At 41.0% G+C, this 23,531-nt stretch overlaps 1 protein-coding gene across 1 annotated transcript in view; it reads left to right on the top strand.

Moving 5' to 3' along the window:
* Positions 1-23,531, top strand: part of ARSB (arylsulfatase B) — a 165,745-nt gene that overhangs the window by 5,376 nt on the left and 136,838 nt on the right. Inside the window, exons 2-3 of the mRNA XM_021699908.1 lie at positions 12,950-13,136; positions 17,850-18,040. Coding sequence (XP_021555583.1) covers positions 12,950-13,136; positions 17,850-18,040 — 378 coding nt within the window. The remainder of the gene's footprint in view (positions 1-12,949; positions 13,137-17,849; positions 18,041-23,531) is intronic.

Genomic DNA, 23,531 nt, shown 5'->3' with positions numbered 1-23,531 from the left:
TGTTTTGTTCCTTAGGCATCCGGCTCCCCATCTTTGAAGGCAAACTGTGCTATCTGAATTGTATATGTATATCTTTCGTAAAGTATTTTATGCATACACAAGCAAATACATACGTGGATATTACCTTTCTTTTTATATGGTTGGTAGCATACTCTTCACATGTTTGTTTTATTTTACATTTGAAATAATTCCACATTGTTAGTAAAAGAGCATTCTCAATTTTTATGACTGTATAATATTTTGTTGAGTGGATATATGATAATTTATTTAACTAGTCACATCATGATGGCCATATAGACTGTTTCTAGTCTTTTGATATATCAAAGCTGAAGTCACTACCTTCGCTATATGTCATTTTGCACATGGTTAAATATATCTGTAGGATAAATTCTTAGAAAAGGACTCTTTCTGGGTTGAAGGATAGATGTATTTGTAATTTTGAGAAATCCTACAAAATTGTACTTCAGTAGGTTGTGTCAATCTACATTCCCACCAGCAACATAAGATATTGCCTATTTTCCTATACTCTATTTTTAAAAAAGATTGTATTTTTAAGTAATCTCTATACCCAGCATGGGGTCCAAACTCACAACCCCAAGATCAAGAGTCATATGCTCCACTGACTGAGCCAGCCAGGTACCCCTCCTATACTCTATTTTTTTTTTGTTACGTTTTATTTCACATACCATCAAATACACCATTTTAAGTGTCTAATTTATCAGTTTTTCATATATCTGCAAGGTTGTACAACCATCACCATTGTCTAATTCTAGAACATTGCCATTACCCCAAAAAGAAACCCTGTAACTGTTAGCAGTCAATCCCCATTCCCCTCTTCCCCCTGTCCCTGGCAACCACTGATCTACTTTCTGTCTTTATAGATCTGCCTATTTTGGACATTTCATATAAATGGAATCATACGGTAGATATCCTTTCATCCATATTATGGCATGTACCATTCCTTTTTTTTTTTTTTTTTAAACATGGTTTTCTTTCTTTTTTTTTTTTTTTAAATGTTTTATTTATTTATTCATGAAAGTCAGAGAGAGAGAGAGACGCAGAGGCAGAGGGAGAAGCAGGCTCCCCACTGAGCTGGGAGCCCGATGTGGGACTCGATCCCAGGACCCTGGGATCATGACCTGAGCCGAAGGCAGACGCTTAACCGACTGAGCCACCCAGGCGCCCTGTACCATTCCTTTTATGGCCACGTAATATTCTATTGTATGGATATACCAACATTTTATTTTTCCATCCATTAGTTGATGGGCATTGTCTTTTGGCCATTGTGAATAATGTTGCTGCAAACATCCATGTATCAGTTTTTGTGTGAACACATTTTTTTTTTTTGTCACCTCTCTTGGTATATACCTAAGAGTGAATACTAGATCATATGGCAGCTCTATGTCTAATTTTTTGAGGAGCTGCCAAACTGTTCCCATAGCAGATACACCATTCCCACCAACAATGTTCGTGGGTTCCAGTTTCTCCATATCTTTGCCAACCCTTGTTACTATCTTTTTGATTATAGCCTTCTAGTCATCCTAGTGGGTATGGAGTGGTATCTCATTGTGCCTTTGGTTTGCATTTCTCTAATGGCCTTGAACATCTTTTCATGTCTTATTTGTCATTTGTATATTTCTTTGGAGAAAATCTCACTCAAATCCTTTGTCATTTTTAAATTGAGTTGTCTTTTCATTGTTGAGTTGTATGAGTTCTTTATATATCCTGGATGTTAAACCCTTTTCATATACGTGATTTGCAAATACTTTCTCCTATGGGTTTTCTTTTTACTTTCTTGATAGTGTCCTTTTATGTATAACAGTTTTAAATTTTGATGTAGTTCAATTTAATTTCTTTGGCTGTTTGTGCTTTTGGTGTCATATCTAAGAAAGCACTAAGGTTATGAAGATTTACCTCTGTGTTTTCTTCTAAGAATTTTATAGTTTCAGCTCTTACATTTAGGTCTTTGAACCATTTTTAGTTAATTTTTGTATTTTTTTGAGGTATGTGGATATATGTGGATGCCCCGTTGTTCCAGCACTATATGTTAAAAAGACTATTCTTTCCCTACTGAATGCTTTCTCCACTCTTGTCACAAATCAGTTGACCGTAGATATATGGGTTTATTTCTGGAATTACAATTTTATTACATTGATCTATATGTTATCCTTATGGCAGCACCACACTGTCCTGATTACTCTAACTTTGTAGTAGGTCTCAGAATCAGAAAATACGAATCCTCCAATTTTGATCTTTTTCAGGAATGATTTGGCTCTTCTGGGCCCCTTGCATTTCCATATGAATTTTAGGATCACCTTGTCCATTTCTGTAAAAAATGCCATGGAATTTTGATAGGGACTATATTGATCTATAAATCCATTTGGGAAGTATTACAACCTTAACAATATAAGTCTTCTACATGAACAGACATTTCTCCAAAGAAGACATACAAATGGCCAACAGACACATGAAAAAGTGCTCAACATCACTTGGCATCAGGAAATACAAATCAAAACTACAATGAGATACCACCTCACACCAGTCAGAATGGCTAAAATTAACAAGTCAAGAAATGACAGATGTTGGCGAGGATGTAGAGAAAGGGGAACCCTCTTACACTGTTGGTGGGAATGCAAACTGGTGCAGCCACTCTGGAAAACGGTATGGAGGTTCCTCAAAAAGTTGAAAATAGAGCTACTGTACGACCCAGCAATTGCACTACCGGGTATTTACCCCAAAGATACAAATGTAGTGATCTGAAGGGGCACGGGTACCCCAATGTTTATAGCAGCAATGTCCACAATAGCTAAACTTATGGAAAGAGCCTAGATGTCCATCGACAGATGAAGGGAGAAAGAAGAGGTGGTGTATATATTTACAATGGAATATTATACAACCATCAAAAAATGAAATCTTGCCATTTGCAACGATGTGGATGGAACTAGAGGCTATTATGCTAAGCGAAATAAGTCAGAGAAAGACAAGTATCCTATGATCTCACTGATATGAGGAATTTGAGAAACAAGACAGAGTATCATAGGGGAAGGGAGGGAAAAATGAAACAAGATGAAACCAGAGAGGGAGACAAACCATAAGAGACTCTTAACCTCAGGAAACAAACTGCGGGTTGCTGGAGTAGAGGGTGGTGGGAGGGATGGGGTGTCTGGGTGATGGACATTGGGGAGGGTATGTGCTATGGTGAGCGCTGTGAATTGTGTAAGACTGATGAATCACAGACCTGTACTCCTGAAACAAATAATACATCATGTGTTAATAAAAAAGATAATATAAAAAGAAAAAAAAATATATAAGTCTTCTAATTTATGAACATGAGATATATTTCTACTTATTTAGGTCTTCTTTAATTTCTTTCCAATAATGTTTTGTTTTCAGCATGCAAGTCGTAACAATTCTTTGGTTATGTTTAGTTCTAATTTTTTATTCTTTTGGATATTGTTATAAATGGAATTGTTTTCTTAATATCATTTTCGATTGTTCATTGCTAGTGTATGGAACTGCAACTGACATTTGATCTGTATCCTGCAACCTTCCTGAACTTACTAGTTCTAAAAGAGTGAGTGTGTGTGTGTGTGTGTGTGTGTGTGTATGATATCTTTAGGATTTCCTATATACAAGATCCTGTCATCTGCAGATAGAAATAGTTTTGCTTTTTCCTTTCCAAACTGGATGCTTTCCATTCTGGATGCTTACCTAATTGCCCTGACTAGAACCTATAGTACACTTTGATTAGAAGTGGCAAGAGTGAACACACTTTTATTATTCCTGATCTTAGAGGAAAGCTTTCAGTCCATCACCATTAAGTATAATGCATTCATTCATTCTTTCATTCAACAAATATTTATTGAGCAGCTAGTTATGCCGGGTATTGTGCTATACTCTGGGGACTTCCTGGTGCTTGTAGTCTGTTGCAGGTGAGGTGAGGAGAAGGAGGGACCAAGCGGGGGGATGAAATAAATACATAAACAAATGAGTAAGCTAGGTGAATTTAAATGGCCTGGCAATAAATGTAGAGAAGAAAATAAAGTAGGCAAAATGCTAAGAGACTCAGGAAATTATCTCCAAGAAGAAGATAGGGGCAGAGGCCTGGATGAAGAGGAGTCAGCCATTCAGAGATCCTGGGAAAGAGAATTTAAAACAGTGGGAGGGACAGCCAAGTGCAGGCCCAGAGCCTGCTGTGAGCTCTTTCTAAGAACGGGGACAAGGTCTCTGTGGCTGGAACTGAGTGGAGGAGGGTATGAAAAGCATGCTGGGAGCTCAGAAGTGGAGGCAGGGTCTCCCTGTCCTCATACTGCCTGCTCATGATAAAATATTAACTTAGTTGTTCGGGTTTTCATAGTGATGTTACATTGAAGGCTACTGTAAGAACGTGTCTAATCTAACAGTGTTCTGGTAAATATATGTTAAGGAACCACAATAACGTGCCATGTGGCATTCCTTGTATACATGTTGTTCTGGTTAGAATTCAATTTTTTATCCCCCCCCCCACCACCTTTTTTAAAAGTAAGCTTATTTTTAAAATTGTCTTTAGGAAGTACTTTCAAAGTTTCACGTAAAAGAGATTTAAATAGAGGTATGCATAAAAAAAAAAAAAGATCTTTTCATCTTGGCCTTCAACCCTCCTTCCTGTACGGAGCCCCTATTTATTACTTTCTTGGTATCCTTTGGAGGCATGTTGTGCCTATAATGAAATAGATTTTACATTCACTTTCCCCTTGTTTGAAATCTTAAGGATGAAATGTCAATTTAAAAACCCTTCATGGGGTGGGAGGACAGGACAGATGTTGTTTAAGGGTACAGACGTGCAACAAGCAGGAAATAAGACCTAGACAACTAGGGACAACAATACTGTACTGTAAGCCTCACGCTTGCTAAGAGACTAGAACTTAATGATTCCAACCACTAAAAAAGAAAGGATAAGTATGTAACATGATAGAGGTGTTAAGTATTGCTACAATGACAAAGATATCACAATGAATAAATGTGGTACACCTTAAATTTACAAAATGTTATATGTCAGATATATTCCAATAAAAATATGTAACAAAGATGTTTGTAAAAGTGGTCAAATAAATAAATAAAAATCCATCAGCTTTTCTAATAGAATTTGTATAGTGCTTTTAGTTCAAAAGGAGACTTGAAAATGCTAAATTTCTATATTCTTACAAATTGATTTTATTCAATACCAAATATTCGTTATAGCTCTGTATTCTTAGTACACATTTTAAGTGTGCTTGCTTGTTCTCAAGTGTGACTTGTCCTTTAGACGGCCTTGCTTGTCCCTGGCCTAGAGAAGCAGTCTCAGTGTTGAACAACGAAATGAATGGATGTGCTAAGTACTTTAACAGCTGAGCATTTCCTGAGAGAGCTCAAGCTCGCTGTCTTCACTGCGTCTGGTTGACATGCCATTTCTAGGGCCCCTGCGTTCTTTTTAAGAAACAAAAAAGATCAAAGGGTAACAATAGCAGTAGGCCTTAGTGGGAACATTTCCTTCTAGGAAAAAAGTGAGGAAAGTAACTTTGATCCTCAACTGGGAACATTCTTACCTTGGGAACTGAGGGGGCCACTCCACCAGAACTCTGTAACCTTCGCAGAGAACAGAAGCAATGAAAGGTGACTCCGAGATTTCATTCTTAAGGGACCCAAGTCACATTTTTCTTAATCACATTGATAAATGGACAAGACATTTCAGGGCTTTTCACTCACCCCTGACGCAGAACCTTGGACAGGAAATATAGGAAGGAGACTGTGCGGCACCATTGTGGGCAATTGTTGATTTTTGCTTCAAGTTTGCTTTAAGAATGTGAGCGGCTGAGACCCATGGCTCCAGGCAGAATAGGGCATTGCGTACTGGCATGGAGAGAGGAATGAGTTCTGCCTGAGGATGCTCTCCTTTCCCTACTTCTTTTCTTTAGTGCCCTCAGCGTCCTGCCTGCCCTTCCTTTATCAACCTCCCACTTGCTTGCCTCTCCTTTGGACAGTGGACTCCTGTCCCTGGTCGCCTCTCCCTGGACTCTAAGACTAGAGGTGGGGCAAAGAGGAGTGATGAGCTAGAAGTAGGTAGGGCGATTGGGGAAAGAAGTAGGTCACAGATTGCGAGTGTTCATGGGACCCTCTGGCAGTGGCATCCAAGGAATCAGAGATAGGAGCATGTAGTCTTTGGGGCATAGGCACCTCGGAAGAGAAAGCACTTGTTAGCTTCTATTCCCGTGCTTCCTTAGGGGGAGGAACAGAGGATGCATCAGCTCCATGGTGACAAGTAAGACGGCCCCCTACTAGAACACATCAGGGCTTTAATGCGGGGAGCCCCGGGGATGACTTGATTTGCTAGGTCTTTCGTTTTGCTGAAGCCAGCTATCTTTCCTAAGCCTAGCCAGAGCCAAGAAGCATTTTCCCAGAAGGCAAGGGGCATCTGGAAGCCATATTCTGCGAGCATTGAAAATATTTCACAGAAACAATTCCATGTTTTACATATTTTACTTCCCACGTAATTGGAAATGAGGACATAAATAAGTTTGGGGCTGAGTGGAGTATGACCCACTGACTTACGGGGTTTTTTTGCTGATTGATTTTTGAGGTTTGTTATTTCAAGAATCACTCTGAACATAAGCTGTCACTGTCTGGTAACTCTCTTTGTTTTTGTTTCTTTAGTCATATCACTTTACTAAAAATTCCTTTTCCTCTGTATTTTCCTACCTTTTCATTTGGGGCTTTTGGTTGGCTTTATAATTTAAACAGAGGAAGGCACTGATTCGGTTTTTGCCTTGTTTATTCTTCTTACCAACAGCATCCTTTTGTGGGGTTAGTCAGAGATTTACACTCTTTGCTAATCAACACCAAAATAAATAGACCCTTAAAACTGTCAGTGACACCAGCCAGCTCTGCAGCCTGGGTTCTGGAGGACCAGGCCAGATGGCAGAGTCAGGCCCCTAACACAGATAATGTGTGTTCTGGAGCTCTTGGCTTGGACAGCACGGGCAGCTGACTGGTTTTTAGAAGGCTTAAGAGGGGGAGGGAGCAGAATCTCCACTGCCCATTTGTTCTGTGGGACGGCTCCAGGAATAAACCCTAAGGTGGCATGAGTGGTACTTGACTGTGGTTAAAACCTGTAGTGTACTGCTCAAGGGCAGGCTGGAAATTCTGAAGTCCTGGTCGGCCACCAGCACGTTCTGTGATTGCGTTCCGGTCATGGAGCTTCCCTCTTGGCCCCTGGTGTATAAAGTCGAGGGTGGGCCTGCCTGCTTTTCCGAATTTTGAAGTACTGGAGTAGGAGGTGTACAAATACGTGGGTGCAGTGAGGGTATGAGTTCATCATGCACAGGTCCAACTGATAGGACAGAATCTTTCTTCTGTTCAGCTGGGTATTATCTCAGCACTGTTAAGTTAGGAGAGAGATGGCATTCATTGCCACATGTGTAACAGTGGTTCATGGAGCCCCTGGGAGAGTTTGTTATCAGTGTGACTGAAATATCGCGCTCTGAGCTTCCAAATCCTGTAGATAATCAATCAGTAGACTGCCTGGACCTCTTACAGGGGGATAGGAAGAGGTTCCGAGGGTGGGAGCCACCCTCCCTGCTTCTCCCTCCAAGAGATAGGCCTTTCTCTTTTTTAAGTTCATGAGACGACACTGATAGTATCTTCCATGTCTACACGGGCTGGAATAACTCACAGGATCAGATAAATTTTATATGCGACAAAACACACACACAAGGATTCTCATCAATTATCTCTAGAGATGTGCCAGGTCCTTCATGGATTATATAGACCCTTTGCCTTTGTGCAGGAAAGCCTTGATGGTTAAGTAAAATCTTAGGAGAAGCTGTTTTTGGCAAGAGGCTTTGTTTTAATGAAGAAGAGATAGCCACACATGGTTGGTATAGAGTAACTCCTTTGGACTCTCCTATATTATCTATGTAATCCTCTCCTTTCATACATGCTCTCTGAACATTGAAGAGGAGTGTTAGAATGGAATTGTCATAGATGCTGCTGTGTTTGCAAAAGGACACTTCTTTTTTTGTTGGTTCCTATTGGTGCCCTGTTATCATCCTGCCCCATGAAGCATGGTGTGGATCTATAGTTCTGTGCTAAACTAAAGCGCTCAGTTGGAACCAGCTCAGCATTTGCCTGTTTACTGCTTCTCTACACATAACGGCTTCCTTACTTCAAATAGTGTTTGAACAGCCTAAAAACATGTTTTTGGCTGCCATCCAGAGTTTGGCTTCCGCTTCCCCAGTAATGCCATAAAAATGCTCTGTCAAATAAATTCTCGGGAATTGAAAAGAACAAATTCTGTGCTCCATATGATTGTAGATAATAGAAACAGGCTTCAGCTGACCACCTGGCTTGATGCCCATGGACTAGGAAAACCGAATCACACAGAATCCCTTGGCAATGCTTTATAGCTATCAGAGTTAATTCTGTGCGTGTGATGGATGAGCTTTCCATTTAAAGAAATCTGCACATAGCATTTATCTGGGTCTTTTGGGTTCCATGAAATATTACCTTTGCTTCTCCTGCACTGTTGCCAATTAGTATCTATTATAAAGTTTTTGAACCTAGGATTAATTTTCTTTTGAGTAAATTTCACATTGTTAACCATGAACAGAATCCTTCTATGATTTGGGGTGTGTGTGTATGTTTCCTGCCCCAGTGTTTCCTGGATATTGTAGCATCCTTATTCAGGATCCCAGCTGGAAAGAGATGGCACATTCAAATTAGGATAATTTAGGGAGATTTATTTATAAAGGGACTATTCACAAAAGTGTGAGTTGGGGGAAAGGGAACGCAAGTAATGGTGTGTAACCTAGTGGAGCTGTTGCTAGCCCTGGACCAGAAGGGAGGGAAGGAAAGAACCTAGAGACAAAGAGTGTCATATAGTGACGGCTGCCTTCGGGATGGCCTGCACAGAGAGACATGGTCTGGCAGTCCAAAGCCACTCATCTCTTCCCTCCCTCTAACCTCCTGTCAGGGGTCCCCCTTGGGTGAACCCGGTCAGAAGCCAGAAGGTGCAGAGTCCTGTGATTTGGTTCCCAAAGGTCAGCTTCCCAGGGCAGAGAGCAGGACACAAGGCAGAATGTGGATTTGGAAGGCAAGTTGAAGGCATCCGGCACTTATCCCAGTGGAGGTGTCCAGTGATTTCTAGGAAAGGCATAGAAATCTTTTTTTTTTTTTTTTTTTAAGATTTTTATTTATTTGAGGGGCGCCTGGGTGGCTCAGTTGGTTAAGCGACTGCCTTCGGCCCAGGTCATGATCCCGGAGTCCCGGGATCGAGTCCCACGTCAGGCTCCCTGCTCAGCAGGGAGTCTGCTTCTCCCTCTGACCCTCCTCCCTCTCATGCTCTGTGTCTCTCATTCTCTCTCTCGCAAATAAATAAAAAAATCTTTTTAAAAAAAAAAAAAAAAGATTTTTATTTATTTGAGAGAGAGAGAGAACATGAGCGGGGTGGGGGGTGGTGAGCAGAGGGAGAGGGAGAAGCAGACTCCCCACTGAGCAGGGACCCCCCCCCCCCAACGTGAAATGGGGCTTGATCCCAGGACTCTGAGATCATGACCTGAGCCTAAGGCAGACACTTCACCTGCTGAGCCACCCAGGTGCCCCAAAGGCATAGAAATCTTAAACTCACTTTTATTTTTATTTTTATTTATTTATTTATTTTTATTTTTTTTTAAAGATTTTATTTATTTATTTGAGAGAGAGAATGAGATAGAGCATGAGACGGGGGAGGGTCAGAGGGAGAAGCAGACTCCCTGCTGAGCAGGGAGCCCGATGCGGGACTCGATCCTGGGACTCCAGGATCATGACCTGAGCCGAAGGCAGTCGCTTAACCAACTGAGCCACCCAGGCGCCCATTAAACTCACTTTTATTTTTAAAAAGCTTTATTGGTATATGGTTGACATGCAATAAACTGCACATATTTAAAGTATACAGTTTGATAAGTTTTGATATGTATATATACCTGTGAAACCATCACCACGATCAATATAGTGAATTATCCATCACCTTCAAAATAAACCCATTTTAATTTCACATTTAAGGTATTTTATATGGTTCTTTTAAAAGGGTATGGAAAGATAGAAGGAAATGAAGCAATGGCAAGTGCAACTCCAAAGTGGTGGTTCTGGAAAGATCCACAAAAAATGAAATTCAAGGCAATGTCAAAGCTTATGAGAAAGCTGTTCAATAGTAGCTTATAATAAATTAGAAAAAAAAGATTGTGAGTGTGAATTTTTGGGGGGCGGCTTCTCCTTTGTATCTGTTTATTGCCATGTATTTATTTTTATTTTTTTCTTTCCTTTTTATTGTTATGTTAATCACCATACATTACATCATCAGTTTTTTGTTTTTTGTTTTTTTGATTTATTTGACAGAGAGAGACACAGCGAGAGAGGGAGCACAAGCAGGGGGAGTGGGAGAGGGAGAAGCAGGCTTCCCGCCGAGCAGGGAGCCCGATGCGGGGCTCGATGCGGGGCTCGATCCCAGGACCCTGGGATCATGACCTGAGCCGAAGGCAGTCGCTTAACCAACTGAGCCACCCAGGCGCCCCATACGTCATCAGTTTTTGATGTAGTGTTCCATGATTCATTGTTTGTGCATAACACCCAGTGCTCCATGCAGAACGTGCCCTCCTCAATACCCATCACCAGGCTAACCCATCCCCACACCCCCCCTCCCCTCTAGAACCCTCAGTTTGTTTTTCAGAGTCCATCGTCTCTCATTATTGCCGTGTATTTAAAACACAATAAAAATCTGTGAATCTGGTCTGTGTAAGTTAGTATTTGAATTGAGAAACCCAGAGATTAATCCGTATTCCGTCGTGCCAGCAGAACCATAGACGAGTGGTTGAGTGTACATTTTATCTGGTGTTCTTAGGCACCACAGCATGCTCCTGGGGCAGCTCCAGGCTTCAGGGCATGTTCTCTATGACGCCACGCTGTCTCTCAAGAAAGCAAAGTGCAGCGTGGTGGGGAAGGCTTGCTATGTTGTTAATAAAAGAGCCTACGATTATTACTGTGGCACTGTTGAATGTTGAGTATGTCTTTGGTGATAGAGCTGAGTTGGGATCTCATTCCCTGAGCTTTATGCATTCTGCCTTGAATTATAAAAGCCAGCAAAACATTTGCAAACATACTTTTGCCATTTATTAATAACTGCTTACAACCCACCTGACAGCTGATGGAGGCCAGGGAGTTAGAGTTTGTGTGGAGAACTGGTACTCTCAACCTTCTGTGTCCCCAGAGCCCCATTTGTTCCAGGGACATCGGGAGTACCTAGCCCTTTCTAGAGAAGGCTTGTGTCCAGTGCAGAGTTGAATGTGAGACCCTAGTCCCACTTCATGCAAAGGAAAGTACCTCCCTGGCTAAGCCAGGACAAGGAGAAGAGGTGTGAGGTTTGCGGGAAGGGAGTGGTGGGCAGCCGAGGACGGAAGCCCCCGGGGACTCTGCTCTGGTTGGACCCCAGCAGGGCTGGCGTGCCCCCATCAGCACAGAAGCTGCGACAGGGCCATAATGGCCTCCCTCCTGGCCTTCAGACTCATCCGGCAAGTTCAGGGCCCAGGGCCTTTGCACTGTTTATTTCTTATGCCTCGATTATTCTTGCCTTGTATTTTTGCAAGGCTCTGTTACTCTCTCACTTGATTCATATTACTGTTGGAAATAGCTCCCCCTCAGATTTCTTTTGCCACCCTATCAAAGAATCACCTCGGTCACCATCTCCCTGGCCTACTTTATTTCCCTCATTGCAGGGCCCACTACTGGATATTATAACATCAATTCTCAAACTTTTTGGTCTTAGGTACCCCAAAGAGCTTATGTTTCTGTGGGTTACACCTTTCAAAATTCACCGTGTCAGAAATTAAAATAGAAATCTAAAAATACTTTTGTTCATTGAAAAACAGCAGTAATAATCCCATTACATGTTAACATAAATAACTTATGAAAAATAACTATATTATCCAAAATAAGAGAATTACATGAGAAGAGTAATACTGTTTTGTATTTTTGTCTGTGTCCTCAAATTTTTTTTTTTTATGAACATATAACGTGTCATTTGTTTCAGAGGTACAGGTCTGTGATTCATCAGTCTTACACAATTCACAGTGCTCACCACAGCATGTATGTGTTTTCTATTAATAGAAGATAGCTAGGTTGTTATAATCTGTTGTAATATATTGTTTTGGTAAAAGTTTATGTAGAACATCTAGCCTCACACAGATAGGTGGTTGGAAAAGGAAGGGTTATTTTAACAGCCTTTTCATGTAATTGTAGATGTTCTATTTTAATATCACACCAAGACTCAACAAGGGATCATTTCTTAAAGGCTAATTGTTGTGTGGTCCTTGTGCCCTGGGCATATACTTGTGTGAACCACTCCCAACATGTGGGTCAGATGGCTGCTTTTTTTTCCCTTAAGAAAAAGTTGGTCACTGACTTTTGAAATTATGGTCTCCATAAAGTGGAGTAAGAAAAGCAAGGCATTACTTTCATTGTATTTTTGAATAACCCTTAAAAAAAATCACCAAATCTTGAAAGATTACAGAAGCCCCTTCCAAACCAAACACTAATTTCTCATGTGCACAAAAATTGGAACACTTTTTCCTTGATAGATCCACACTTTGTGTTACGGTTACTTTTTTTGAGGTAGGAGGTGAAATCCTAAGTCAATGGTGTCTAACATAATTCCTTGATAAATATTTGTTGAAATATCTAATGTTTATTAGAGTGCTTTTATTCATTTTTTCCAGTCTGTTTATGGCCATTACCTTATTTGAATAAGTGAGTAAAGTGCCATTCAGAAATATCCGTAAGCTGGTACAGGAAGAGAGTTCAACAGTCAAATCTGCAGATGTATCCAATAAATTAAGCAACCACTTTATCTGCTTGTTCGGGATGTTTCAACACCATCAATCTATAATTTCATGTTTGTCTCTTTAAGATCCACACGGGCTTACAACACCAAATAATCTGGCCCTGTCAGCCCAGCTGTGTCCCTCTGGATGAAAAACTGCTGCCCCAGCTTCTAAAAGAAGCAGGCTACACTACCCATATGATCGGAAAATGGCACCTGGGAATGTACCGGAAAGAATGCCTTCCAACCCGCCGAGGATTTGATACTTACTTTGGTAATGGAAACGCACATGTTTCTTTTACAGCTTAGACTAGCTGCAACCATCGCATAAAAATACACCCAAGTGTAATCAGATGAAATGACTGGAAACTTGAACACAGAATGAATTTGTCAGCACAGCCGCGGGGCAACTTTCTACTACCACCTCCGTCCACATGGCTCAGTGCTCTGCTCGTGGTGGGCAGTTGCCCACAGGGAGGCGCGTACTTTTGCCAGGGTATTAAATGCCGTGCTCGGGCCTTTGTACTCTTAGAGAACCTTATGACCAAAAGGGGATACAGCTTGCTTCTTAAAATAATTCCAGGCAAAACCCAATACAAGAGTATTTCCTTCACAAAGGTTCAGAATGTTTTTTTCTCTCCATGGACTGTCCCAAAGATTTTTTTTTTTTTCTTTTCTGGAGATGGTAGAGGAAACTCTTTTCCATTGGCATCCTTCCCTCCTTTCTGTGAGATCTGTTTTTGAAATCACTAGATTGGGGAAGACCAATCAAAAGAATAAAATGGAAGGGTAAATAACAAATGGTAATAGGAAGGATAATAAGAAATAAGAAGTATTTTATGGATTTGATAGCCCTATAAAAATGTGAAAACTTAGGTTAGTTTTTTAACTTACCCTCTTTTAACCTGTTAACAAATGATGTCTTAACTAACAGCCTATTTATCTTACTAGTGGCTGTGTGTCTTTCTGATGAGTTCTTTTCATACTGCGCTTTCTATCTGGCTATTTAGCTACCTGTTTACCTCTCATTTGTCTCTTCATTTATTTACAACCTGCCACATCCAAAAAGGAACACACGCTGAACATAAAAAGTTTAAAAATAGAGAGCGCCTGGGTGGCTCAGTCGTTAAGCGTCTGCCTTCGGCTCAGGTCATGATCCCAGGGTTCTTCTGGGATTGAGCCCCGCAGGAAGCCTGCTTCTCCCTCTCCCAGTCCCGCTGCTTGTGTTCCCTCTCTCGCTGTGTCTCTGTCAGATGAGTAAATAAAAATCTTTATATATAAAAAAAAGTCTGCCTTTGGCTCAGGTCATGATCTCAGGATCCTGGGATCGAGCCCTGCCTCAGGCTTCCTGCTTGGTGGGGAGTCTGCCTCTCCCTCTCTCTCTGCCCCTCCCCCCTGCTTGGGCTATCTCTCTCTCTTTCAAATAAACAAAATCTTAAAAAAAATAGAATAAAAAATTAGGGTGAGTAGAAAAAGATGAAATTGCGGCGTGGCACCAAACTACAAAAAAACTGCCTGGCTGTAGGTGGGCTTCACATCGAACTCTGCAACTTGAGATTTCTTATGTCCAAATTAAAAAAAAAAAATTTAAAAAAGGAGACAGCTATAAGAGTCACATTATTTATAAGATAAATGGAAACCAGATGTTCAGGAAGAGTAAAGCATTTTCTGGCTCTTAGACCTGAGAAATTTCTCCTTTGGGAGAAGGTAAGGTGAACAACATCCTCAAAAACAGCACTTTAGTTATATAATGGTGGTTTTCTTATACGTGTTTCTTGAGACATTCCTTTTCATTCAAGGTAGGGCCAGAATGCCAAAGGGCATTTCAGTGATTATATGGGGCCCAAACAATGTAGTCAAAACACACATCTCTGTCATGCTGTGTTGGATCTCGGGTTAAAGTTGAGATGCAAGGACCTCAGGCAGGAGACCGTATGTGCCCCGCTCCCATTCTGCTTCTCTAGCAGACATTGCTAATCAATCAAGGCATTCTTTCTTGATGAACCTGGGTATATCCTCTGTATCCTCAAATAACTGTGAAAGTCAGACTTGGGTGTAAGAGCTCTTTGTCATTTTGGAAATTCTAGAGGAAAAAACAGCCTGTATATCCTTTGACAATTTTCAGTCAGACCTTTGCTGAAAGATGGATCCATACCTATGCTCTGGCAAGAGGAAGGGCTATAGGTATTTTAATTTTTTTACTAAAACCCAAGTCACATATTTAAAAATTGACTTGGACAGAAGAAAATCATATCCTTTTATGAGAATTGAGATGCCTGAAGATTCAGAGGAACAAACACCGCACATTCGTCTGAACTTGTAGATAGGAGGGGATAATGACCTTGCAGCTGTTATAACTGTTATGACTTAGATGTTCTGTTCAAAAGCAGCCAGATGATTGTGGGGCTGGTTGTACAACTCTGAATACCTTAAAGACCATTGAATTCTACACTTTAAGTAGGTGACTTGTATGGGATGTGACTTACAGCTCAATAAAACTTAAAAAGTCAGAGATTTAGTTGTTCAAAAAGTATTTTATGATTTTTCCCCAAGAAAGCATAGGATGCCATCTTCTTTAGGCTCAGCATGTAAGTGCAAATTTGTGAATCACTGTTGTGAGAAAAGCTGCATGTGATTGCCACATGGTTGGTTGGTATCAGTCTGGCCAAGTATGTAAATAAATAGTTCTATTCCTGGAATTCTCCTGTTTGTAATATCCTTTTAGTATTTATAGTTCATACTTTTTTTTTTAAGTGAGCCACCTAGGCACCCTGTAGTTCTTACATTTTTTTTTTTTTTAAAAGATTCTATTTATTTGAGAGAGAGAGAGAGAACGCACAAGCAAGGGGAGGGACAGAGGGAGAGGGAGAAGCAGGCTCCCCACTGAGTAGGGAGCCTGATGTGGGGCTCTCAATTCCAGGACCCTGAGATCACGACCTGAGCTGAAGGCAGATGCTTAATCGACTGAGCCACCCAGGTGCCCCCATACATCTTTTAATCAAGTATATCCTATGCTTATATTCTCTCAAGTAATAGACAATAGTTTACATTTACAGAGAAATAACCTGAAGTGATTTCCTCAAGCTCTTAACACCCAGGAGTTATTAAAAATTCCAAATAGAACCCCAGTGTCCTGACCTCTCTAATCATCCATATAAGGGCTAAGATCACTTTTATGGATACATTTCTTTCTCTCTTATATATTAATTAACAAACACATTTGAGGGGCGCCTGGGTGGCTAAGTTGGTTAAGCAACTGCCTTCGGCTCAGGTCATGATCCTGGAGTCCCAGGATCGAGTCCTGAGAGTCTGCTTCTCCCTCTGACCCTCCTCCCTCTCATGCTCTCTCTCTATCATTCTCTCTCTCTCTCTCAATAAATAAATAAAAATCTTAAAAACAAAAAAAACCCCAAACACATTTGATTTCCCTTTCTGTTATATACATTAGGGGAAAAGATTGCCATGTAAAAAGTGGTCTGGGGCACCGGGGTGGCTCAGTCGGTTAAGCCTCTGACTCTTAATTTCAGCTCACGTCATGATCTCGGGGTCCTGAGATCAAGCCCCGCATCCAGCTCCACACTCAGCGCAGAGTCTGCTTGAGATTCTCTCTCCCTCTCCCTCTCCCTTTGCCCCTCCCCTTGCTCGTGCTCGAGATAGTTTCTCTTTCTCTCTCAAATAAATTAATTAAATTTAAAAAAAGTGGTCTTAAGACCAAGGTATTCATTGTATGGACTTTGAATTTATTGAATCATGAAAAAGGAGGAAATTAATTAGAAATGAATTAATTTTTCATGTAAACTGTGTAAAGCTTTTGATTGTGATGGTAGAGAATGCTTAGGACTGAAGAAAGGGCTTGGCTAATTTTATCCACCTCATTTTAAGGTTAATAAGCATTATTTGTTAAGAGATGGCTCAGAGTCCAGCACAGCTTATTTCTTTTTAATAGCTCTATTGAGGTATAATTCACACGCCATATAATCCACCCACTAAAGTGTACAATTTATTGATTTTTAATAAATTCACAGGGTTGTGCTACTGTCATTACAATCCAATTGTAGAATATTTTCGTCACCCCAGAAAGAAACCCCTTCTCTATCATCAGTCACTCACCATTTTCTTCCAACCCCACCAGCTCTAGGCAACCACTAACATAACTTTTTGTCTCTATAGATTTGCCCGTTCTGGACATTTCATATAAATGGAATCATACAATATGCTGCACAGCTTATTTTAATATTTTAGGAAAATATGGAACATTTGCAGAAACAGCTTTAGTTGAGAAAACCCATTTCCTTTCATGTTTACATTCAAATTGGGGGATAGGCAGTTGATGCCATTTACATTGGGGGCAAAACTGAGATTGTGGTTGGTAGAAAAATCTACTTCGATTGCCCACGTTAGTTTGATCTTTTGGTTCTGTTAAATTGTCTAGAGCTCCTGTTTGGAAAGGGTTGTGTCTTCCGCCAGTGGGTGTCAGCATCTGACTAAAGATGATTCCTCCTAGAGCTGCTTCTATAGATAACCTTGAAGCCAGTCTCCAAAGGTCAATATCAACTTATTTGAATCCTGTGTTCATTTATGTGATACCTCAGAGTAAAAACTTGTAAGAAATCACATTAACCCTATGCTGTTTTTGCCATTAGATAGCTTTCAAAGATTAAGATTTTATCATCTTTCCTGAATTCAAACTCTGATTTTTAAAAATGGATTTACTTGGAATCATCCACTTTGAGAGTTCCATGACAGAGCCTTGTGTTCTGAAGACTTGACTGAGGAGGAATGGATTTGAATTTTTTTACAATAACATTTTAATGCCTCCTGCTAGCAAATATAGAGATGTTAAGAAGTGGTGCTCTGATTAGCCTTGTCATTTGATTAGCCTTGTCATGGGTAATCAATTGCACTAGGCAATTAAATGCTGAAACATTAGTTTGTTTAGCAAGTTTTATGCTATGCTGACTACTTTCATCTCCGATTCTTGTTGTAGGATATCTCCTAGGTAGTGAAGATTACTATTCCCATGAGCGCTGTACATTAATTGACGCTCTAAATGTCACACGATGTGCTCTTGATTTTCGAGATGGTGAAGAAGTTGCAACAGGATATAAAAATATGTATTCAACAAACATATTTACCGAAAGAGCTACAGCCCTCATAACTAACCACCCACCAGAGAAGGTAAGTCTTGCTTTTTTACTGATATCAAAGTTGTGTTAAGATAGCATCTCTTCAGGTGAGTATAGGAAAAAGCTGCTTGTTTGGGAAAAAAAATCTAATAAATTCTAGGGGAGTTGTTTTTAAATTTTGGAGTGTATCAGTATCTGCCTGGGGAAGCTTGATAAAAATAGAAATTCCTGGAGCCCCTCTTTAAAAGTCTGATTCCTTAGGTCTGGGGGAAATCCATATATCAGCATTTTATTTTATTAATTAATTAATTTTAATTTTCATTTATTTTTAATGTGGGGCTTGAATTCACGACCCTGAGATCAAGACATGAGCTGAGATCAAGAGTCAGATGCTTAACTGACTGAGCCACCTGGGCGCTCCCATACATCAGCATTTTAAAGAAACTCCTCAAGGGTGATTCTGACACCAAGGGTCCCCCGATGACACTTTGAGGAATACTGTGTCGAAAGTGTTTTAGTAGATACGTAGTTTTATTATTTTGGTGTCTTATGTGCATGTGCTGTAAGCAATTAGTACATTGACTTTTTTAAAATGATAAGCTTGTGTACAAGATGAGGTTGTAGTATGACAAACTTTCTGTTAAGAGATCGGCGAACGTTGGGTTCAGGGCAAGTCCTCTTTGTATTTGGCCTCCCGAGGTTATTTTGGCTATTCTAGATATTTTGCATCCTCATATTAATTTTAGAATCACCTGGTCAATTTCTAGCAAAAAGTTCCTGCTTGGATTTAAATTTCATTGCATCTGTAGACCACCATGGGGAGAATGAATGTCTTAACAGTATTAAGTCTTTCACTCCATAAACATGGTATACCAATGAGCCTGTTTTTCACATTTACTACATTGAAGCCATTGTGTATGTCATGTACTAAAATCTTAAGACTTATCTAAAGGTAAAAATAGAAAAGTGTGAATTGCCTTAAATGTTTTTGTTGTTGTTGTTAACCTAGAGTTAGCTTCATAAGCTAAATTCTTTGAATATACCTTTGAAATTGGGTCACAGATTTGTGTTGTCAGATACTGGGCCCAAAATGTGGCTTCAATGACTTGCATTAGCACACCAATGAAATTAGTCCTTCAATAAGACCCTGATATAGCAAATTACAGAATGTGCAGTATTATCTGGTGCTCCCAGTTTTCTGCACTTTGCTTCTTTGACAATTACTGAATGGCCTCAGGGCAGATCACAACTTAGATTTAGGTTTATGTACCTGCTCCGAGGTGGTACCTGGCAGCTGACTCCCTTTTGACATAGTTTCTTCCTGGCTCTGCCTTTGCCTATTCTAATTTAGTATTGGGGGTCTTCCCTGGTATCTGTCCTCAGTTTTGCCCCACCTTGGGCTTTTTATCACTCTCAATGCTGACATCTTGGAGTAGCCATGCTTCCTGTGGAGCTTGGAAGATCAGAAAGTTCTCTCACATATGTGGACGTACGCAGGTTTTAAATCTAGATCTAAACTGGGGCATCTGGGTGGCTCAGTCGGTTAAGTGTCTGCCTTAACAGGGTTCTGGGGTTGAGCCCCGTGTCGGGCTCCCTGCTCAGCGGGAGTCTGCTTCTCCCTCTCCCTCTGCCTCTCCCCCTGGTTGTGTGCACGTGCTCTCTCTCTCAAATAATTAAATAAAATCTTTAAAAAAAATGTCAATCTGAACCACTTTTCAGAGAGCTGGGATAACTGCTAGGTAATTGGCTTAGGTTCTCAGTTTTCTTCTGTATGCTTGGTGTTTTATAGATAGTGCTAAAAGCCCAAAGAACAAGATAAGGTCTTAAGGGAATTGTGGTTCTAGTCCTGTCCTTTGAGTTAGGCACCCTTTTATAGATAAGCAAACAAGAAACTTGGTCAAGGTCACAGAGCTACTGAGAGTCCAAACCAGAATTTAAACCCACACTGTTTGACTCCAGAGCTCAGTGCACTCAATAGGCATCCCGAGTTCACAGCTCCTATCTAAGACTAGAGGTTATTAGCCCCGGTATATGATTCAGCTTGATGGTTCCAATCTTGACAGTATATTGGGCTCATCTGGAAAGCTTGTAAAAAAGACCAATAACAAATATTGTGGTTTATTGGTGCTTGGTGGGAGGGTGTCATTGGTATTTAATTACCCCTCTGCCCCTCCCTCCCTCCCACTGGTGATTCTGATTGTGCAGCCACTCTTGAGTCCCCTCACAGAGGGACGAGCTCAAGCCAACTGCTTTTTACAGGCTGACAGTCTAACACTACCTTAATCATGCAACAACTATAATATGCCTACGGTAAAAATGAGTTCCCATTAGGCAGCAATGGAGTATTCTCTCACAGTGACCGGAACATTAAGCAGATAAGAGGAAGCAGCTGGGTGAAATAGTTCTTTGTGGGTGGGCTGCCTTCTCTGGTGTGGTGCGGAAAGCATGGGAACTGCGGGAATTGAGTCCCCAAGAGCTCGCCAGCCACCCAAACTTGTGTTAGTAATACAGTGCTGCTCATTGGTAGCATTATGGGGATTGCCAGATGAGAGGATGGGCATTTTCTGACAGTGTCTGAAATATTCTGAAGCAGTGTCCAGCATTCCTAACATCCTCAAGGTCAAGTTTCAAGCGTAGACATAAATGAATGAAATAATCAGTACCTAGGAACAGCCCCAGAATGCTTGTTTAAGACAGCAAATGCAGACGTTTACATTTTTAGTTCTCAGTAAGATGATGCATCACATAGTTCTAGGAGCTGCGCTTTTCATCATTTTATCCCAATGTTGAATCTAATTCTGTGCTAATTTCTTAGATGCTATATATAGACTATAACATAGCAACTTGTCTAAGATGGAAATCATTAAAGAAATACACACGAAGTATCCACAAGCCATCTTGAAAATGTGCCTATTTGAAAGAGCACTCAAGGGGGAAAAGAGCATATGGAGCTATTTTGTAACAGAAACACAGTTGGTGCTGGATTCAGGGAGATACTGCTAATAACCACTGCACATGTGTTGAGAAGGAATGTCTTTTTTTCTCCAGGATAATTCCCTTAGTACTAACACTACAGTGTAAAAGCAACATGTCCATAACATATCGTCCACTTAAAAATAGTCCACCCCCAACACTTTGCAGAATAAAAACAAAGGTTTTTCTCATAAACCTAATCTGCTAGAAGCTTCTTAAAGCAAATGTGAATTTCTAGCGGTAGACACTTTTTCCTGACACAAGTTGGAAAGACATGTCTTAATTTGAAATTCAACAATGGAGCAATAATTTAAAAATGCATCCTATATTTTTTTAAATTTATACTTTAAATTAGGAAAGTATGCTAATGAAATGAAAGTAAGGCTTTCTTCCTCACTGGAATCAGGTTTCTTAGCACGGTGAGGATATTTAGAGTAGCTAACTTAGGAGTCGTATGGCATAAAAGAAAGGGAAAAGAATTCTTAGTGTCTTATCAATATGCTAATAAGTTTAGGTGATAATGTCATAGTTTTGTGTAATACTTAAACATTTGGTCACAATTCACATCTAGGATTCCGTTTTATATTCCTAAGGAACCTGAAAGGGTTATAGTTAGGGTTGTTGTCAAGTCGGCCGCTGTAACTGGCTCGGTCGCAGCAGGGACCTGGACCCAAGAAGGAGCAAGGGAAAGATCAGGGTCCCGCACAAACCTGGAGGTCCATGGAGATCAAAACCAGCTCTAGGACAACCGTGTTTTGAATGATGTCTGTCAGGTCATAATGTGCCCACAGGTTTCCAAAGGCGAAGGCATGACTGGGCTGGAACTCAAGTCAGTAGACAGCATAGTAATACTGACTCTGTCCCCAGGATGGCGGCCGCTTGCTTTAGGCTAATAGTGAGTTGACCCCATGTAGGCAGGTGTGGGGAGATTGACCATGTCTATTCCCTGGGGCTGGGCGGGGGGGTGTCTTACAGCAAGTGGTTGCAGGCAGGGTCCAGATTATAGTTAGAGAACCTCAGAGCCCTAGTTAATTATTCTTTCCCCTAGGCCACCAGGCGGTACAAAGAACAATACCCTGCTAATTTTTTTTTCATTTAAAAATAGTATTGAAATGTTTTATATCTAGCGCTGTGGGAAATGAGTTGTTTCATCGATAAAGTTTACCTTGTGAGTGTTGAAACTTTCCTTTTACAATATCGGATGGAAATACTCTCAGTTGTGTTGCTTTGGGCCTCACCTTATTAAAAGGGCTGCACTATACATCATTCTGCCTTTTTCTGGTGAGCCAGAGATGTATTGATGTGTGTGTCTGTCCACCCATACACTGCATGGCCCTCGATTACTGCTGGTGACATGGGGAAAAAAAAGATAGCTTGTTTTGTTCGAGGAACACCTTTATCTTTACTTGTAAGTTTCTAGGATGTGGTTGGTGGCAGTGCGAGGCCCTTGCCTGGCCTGAGACAGTCACAGTCCTCATCCCTCAGAGGTGCTTTTCACTCCCTCTTCTCAGCTGTGCTCCTTCTGTTTGAACCTAAAGGAGTCTGACCCCTGGAAAAATGGGGGAATTGCTACAGTTTTAAAACTTTGACCCCTCAAGAGTAATGGTCATGTCTTTAGCCCCCTACAGAATAATTATGGGAAAGGTTTTCAGGTAATGTTTTTCTGTATTTAACAAAGTGAGTAGAATGATTTCCAAACTGAATATTTGTGGGGTTTTTTTAAAGATTTTATTTATTTATTTGATACACAGAATGAGAGAGAGAGAGTATGTGAGCACACAAGCAGGGGGAGCAGCAGAGGGAGAGAGAGAAGCAGGCTTTCTGCTAGCAGGGAGCCCAATGCCGGACTTGATCCCAGGACCCTGAGATCATGACCTGAACCAAGGCAGACGCTTAATGACTGAGGCACCCAGGAGCCCCCATACTGAATATTTGTAAGACTCTCTAATGATGGTCTGAGAACTCTCCCACACCACCCTCCCTGGCCATCACCTCTAGAGATCAGGTGCGGGCTGGGAATAACCTGCCCTCTTTCTCCTTTCCTTCACCGCGTGCTTTGCCACGTTGCTGCTAATGACCTGGATGAGCCCATCTTCTCCTGAAGCAGTGAGCTCCTTCTCTCATTCCTCCACCCCTGCCCAGAGAAGCCAGACCGGGGTCACAAACTCTGGTGTTTACAGGGCCAGGCTGCTGACCTAAATAAGTGAAGCCTCTCAGGTAGAACAGTAGGGAGGCTCTAGAAATTGGAGAGCACTTGAGAGTGAGGCCTCTATTTCATGCTCCAGCCATTTGTTACCCGATGGAATATGGACATGGAGTTGTCGGAATTCTGATTTTTCAAGAAAATTTTTTTGAAAAAACGGAGAGTTTTATGTGATATTTCCTGATTTAAAAAACTTTATGTGGGCGGCAAATTGTGGTAGCCTTCCGATATTTAATCCTGTCCCCATCCAGACTGTGGCTGGTCGGTGGGAGGGGGTGGGGGTGGCGGGGTGGGGGGGGTTTCGTTTGATCTAGTGCTGAAGACCCGAATGGCTGCTCCCACAGCAGACCCTCACACTCACCGCCGG

Source organism: Neomonachus schauinslandi, chromosome 7 (genome assembly GCF_002201575.2).
Source record: "Neomonachus schauinslandi chromosome 7, ASM220157v2, whole genome shotgun sequence".
Lineage (NCBI taxonomy): Eukaryota > Metazoa > Chordata > Mammalia > Carnivora > Phocidae > Neomonachus > Neomonachus schauinslandi.
This window is presented reverse-complemented; position numbering and strand designations above follow the sequence as displayed.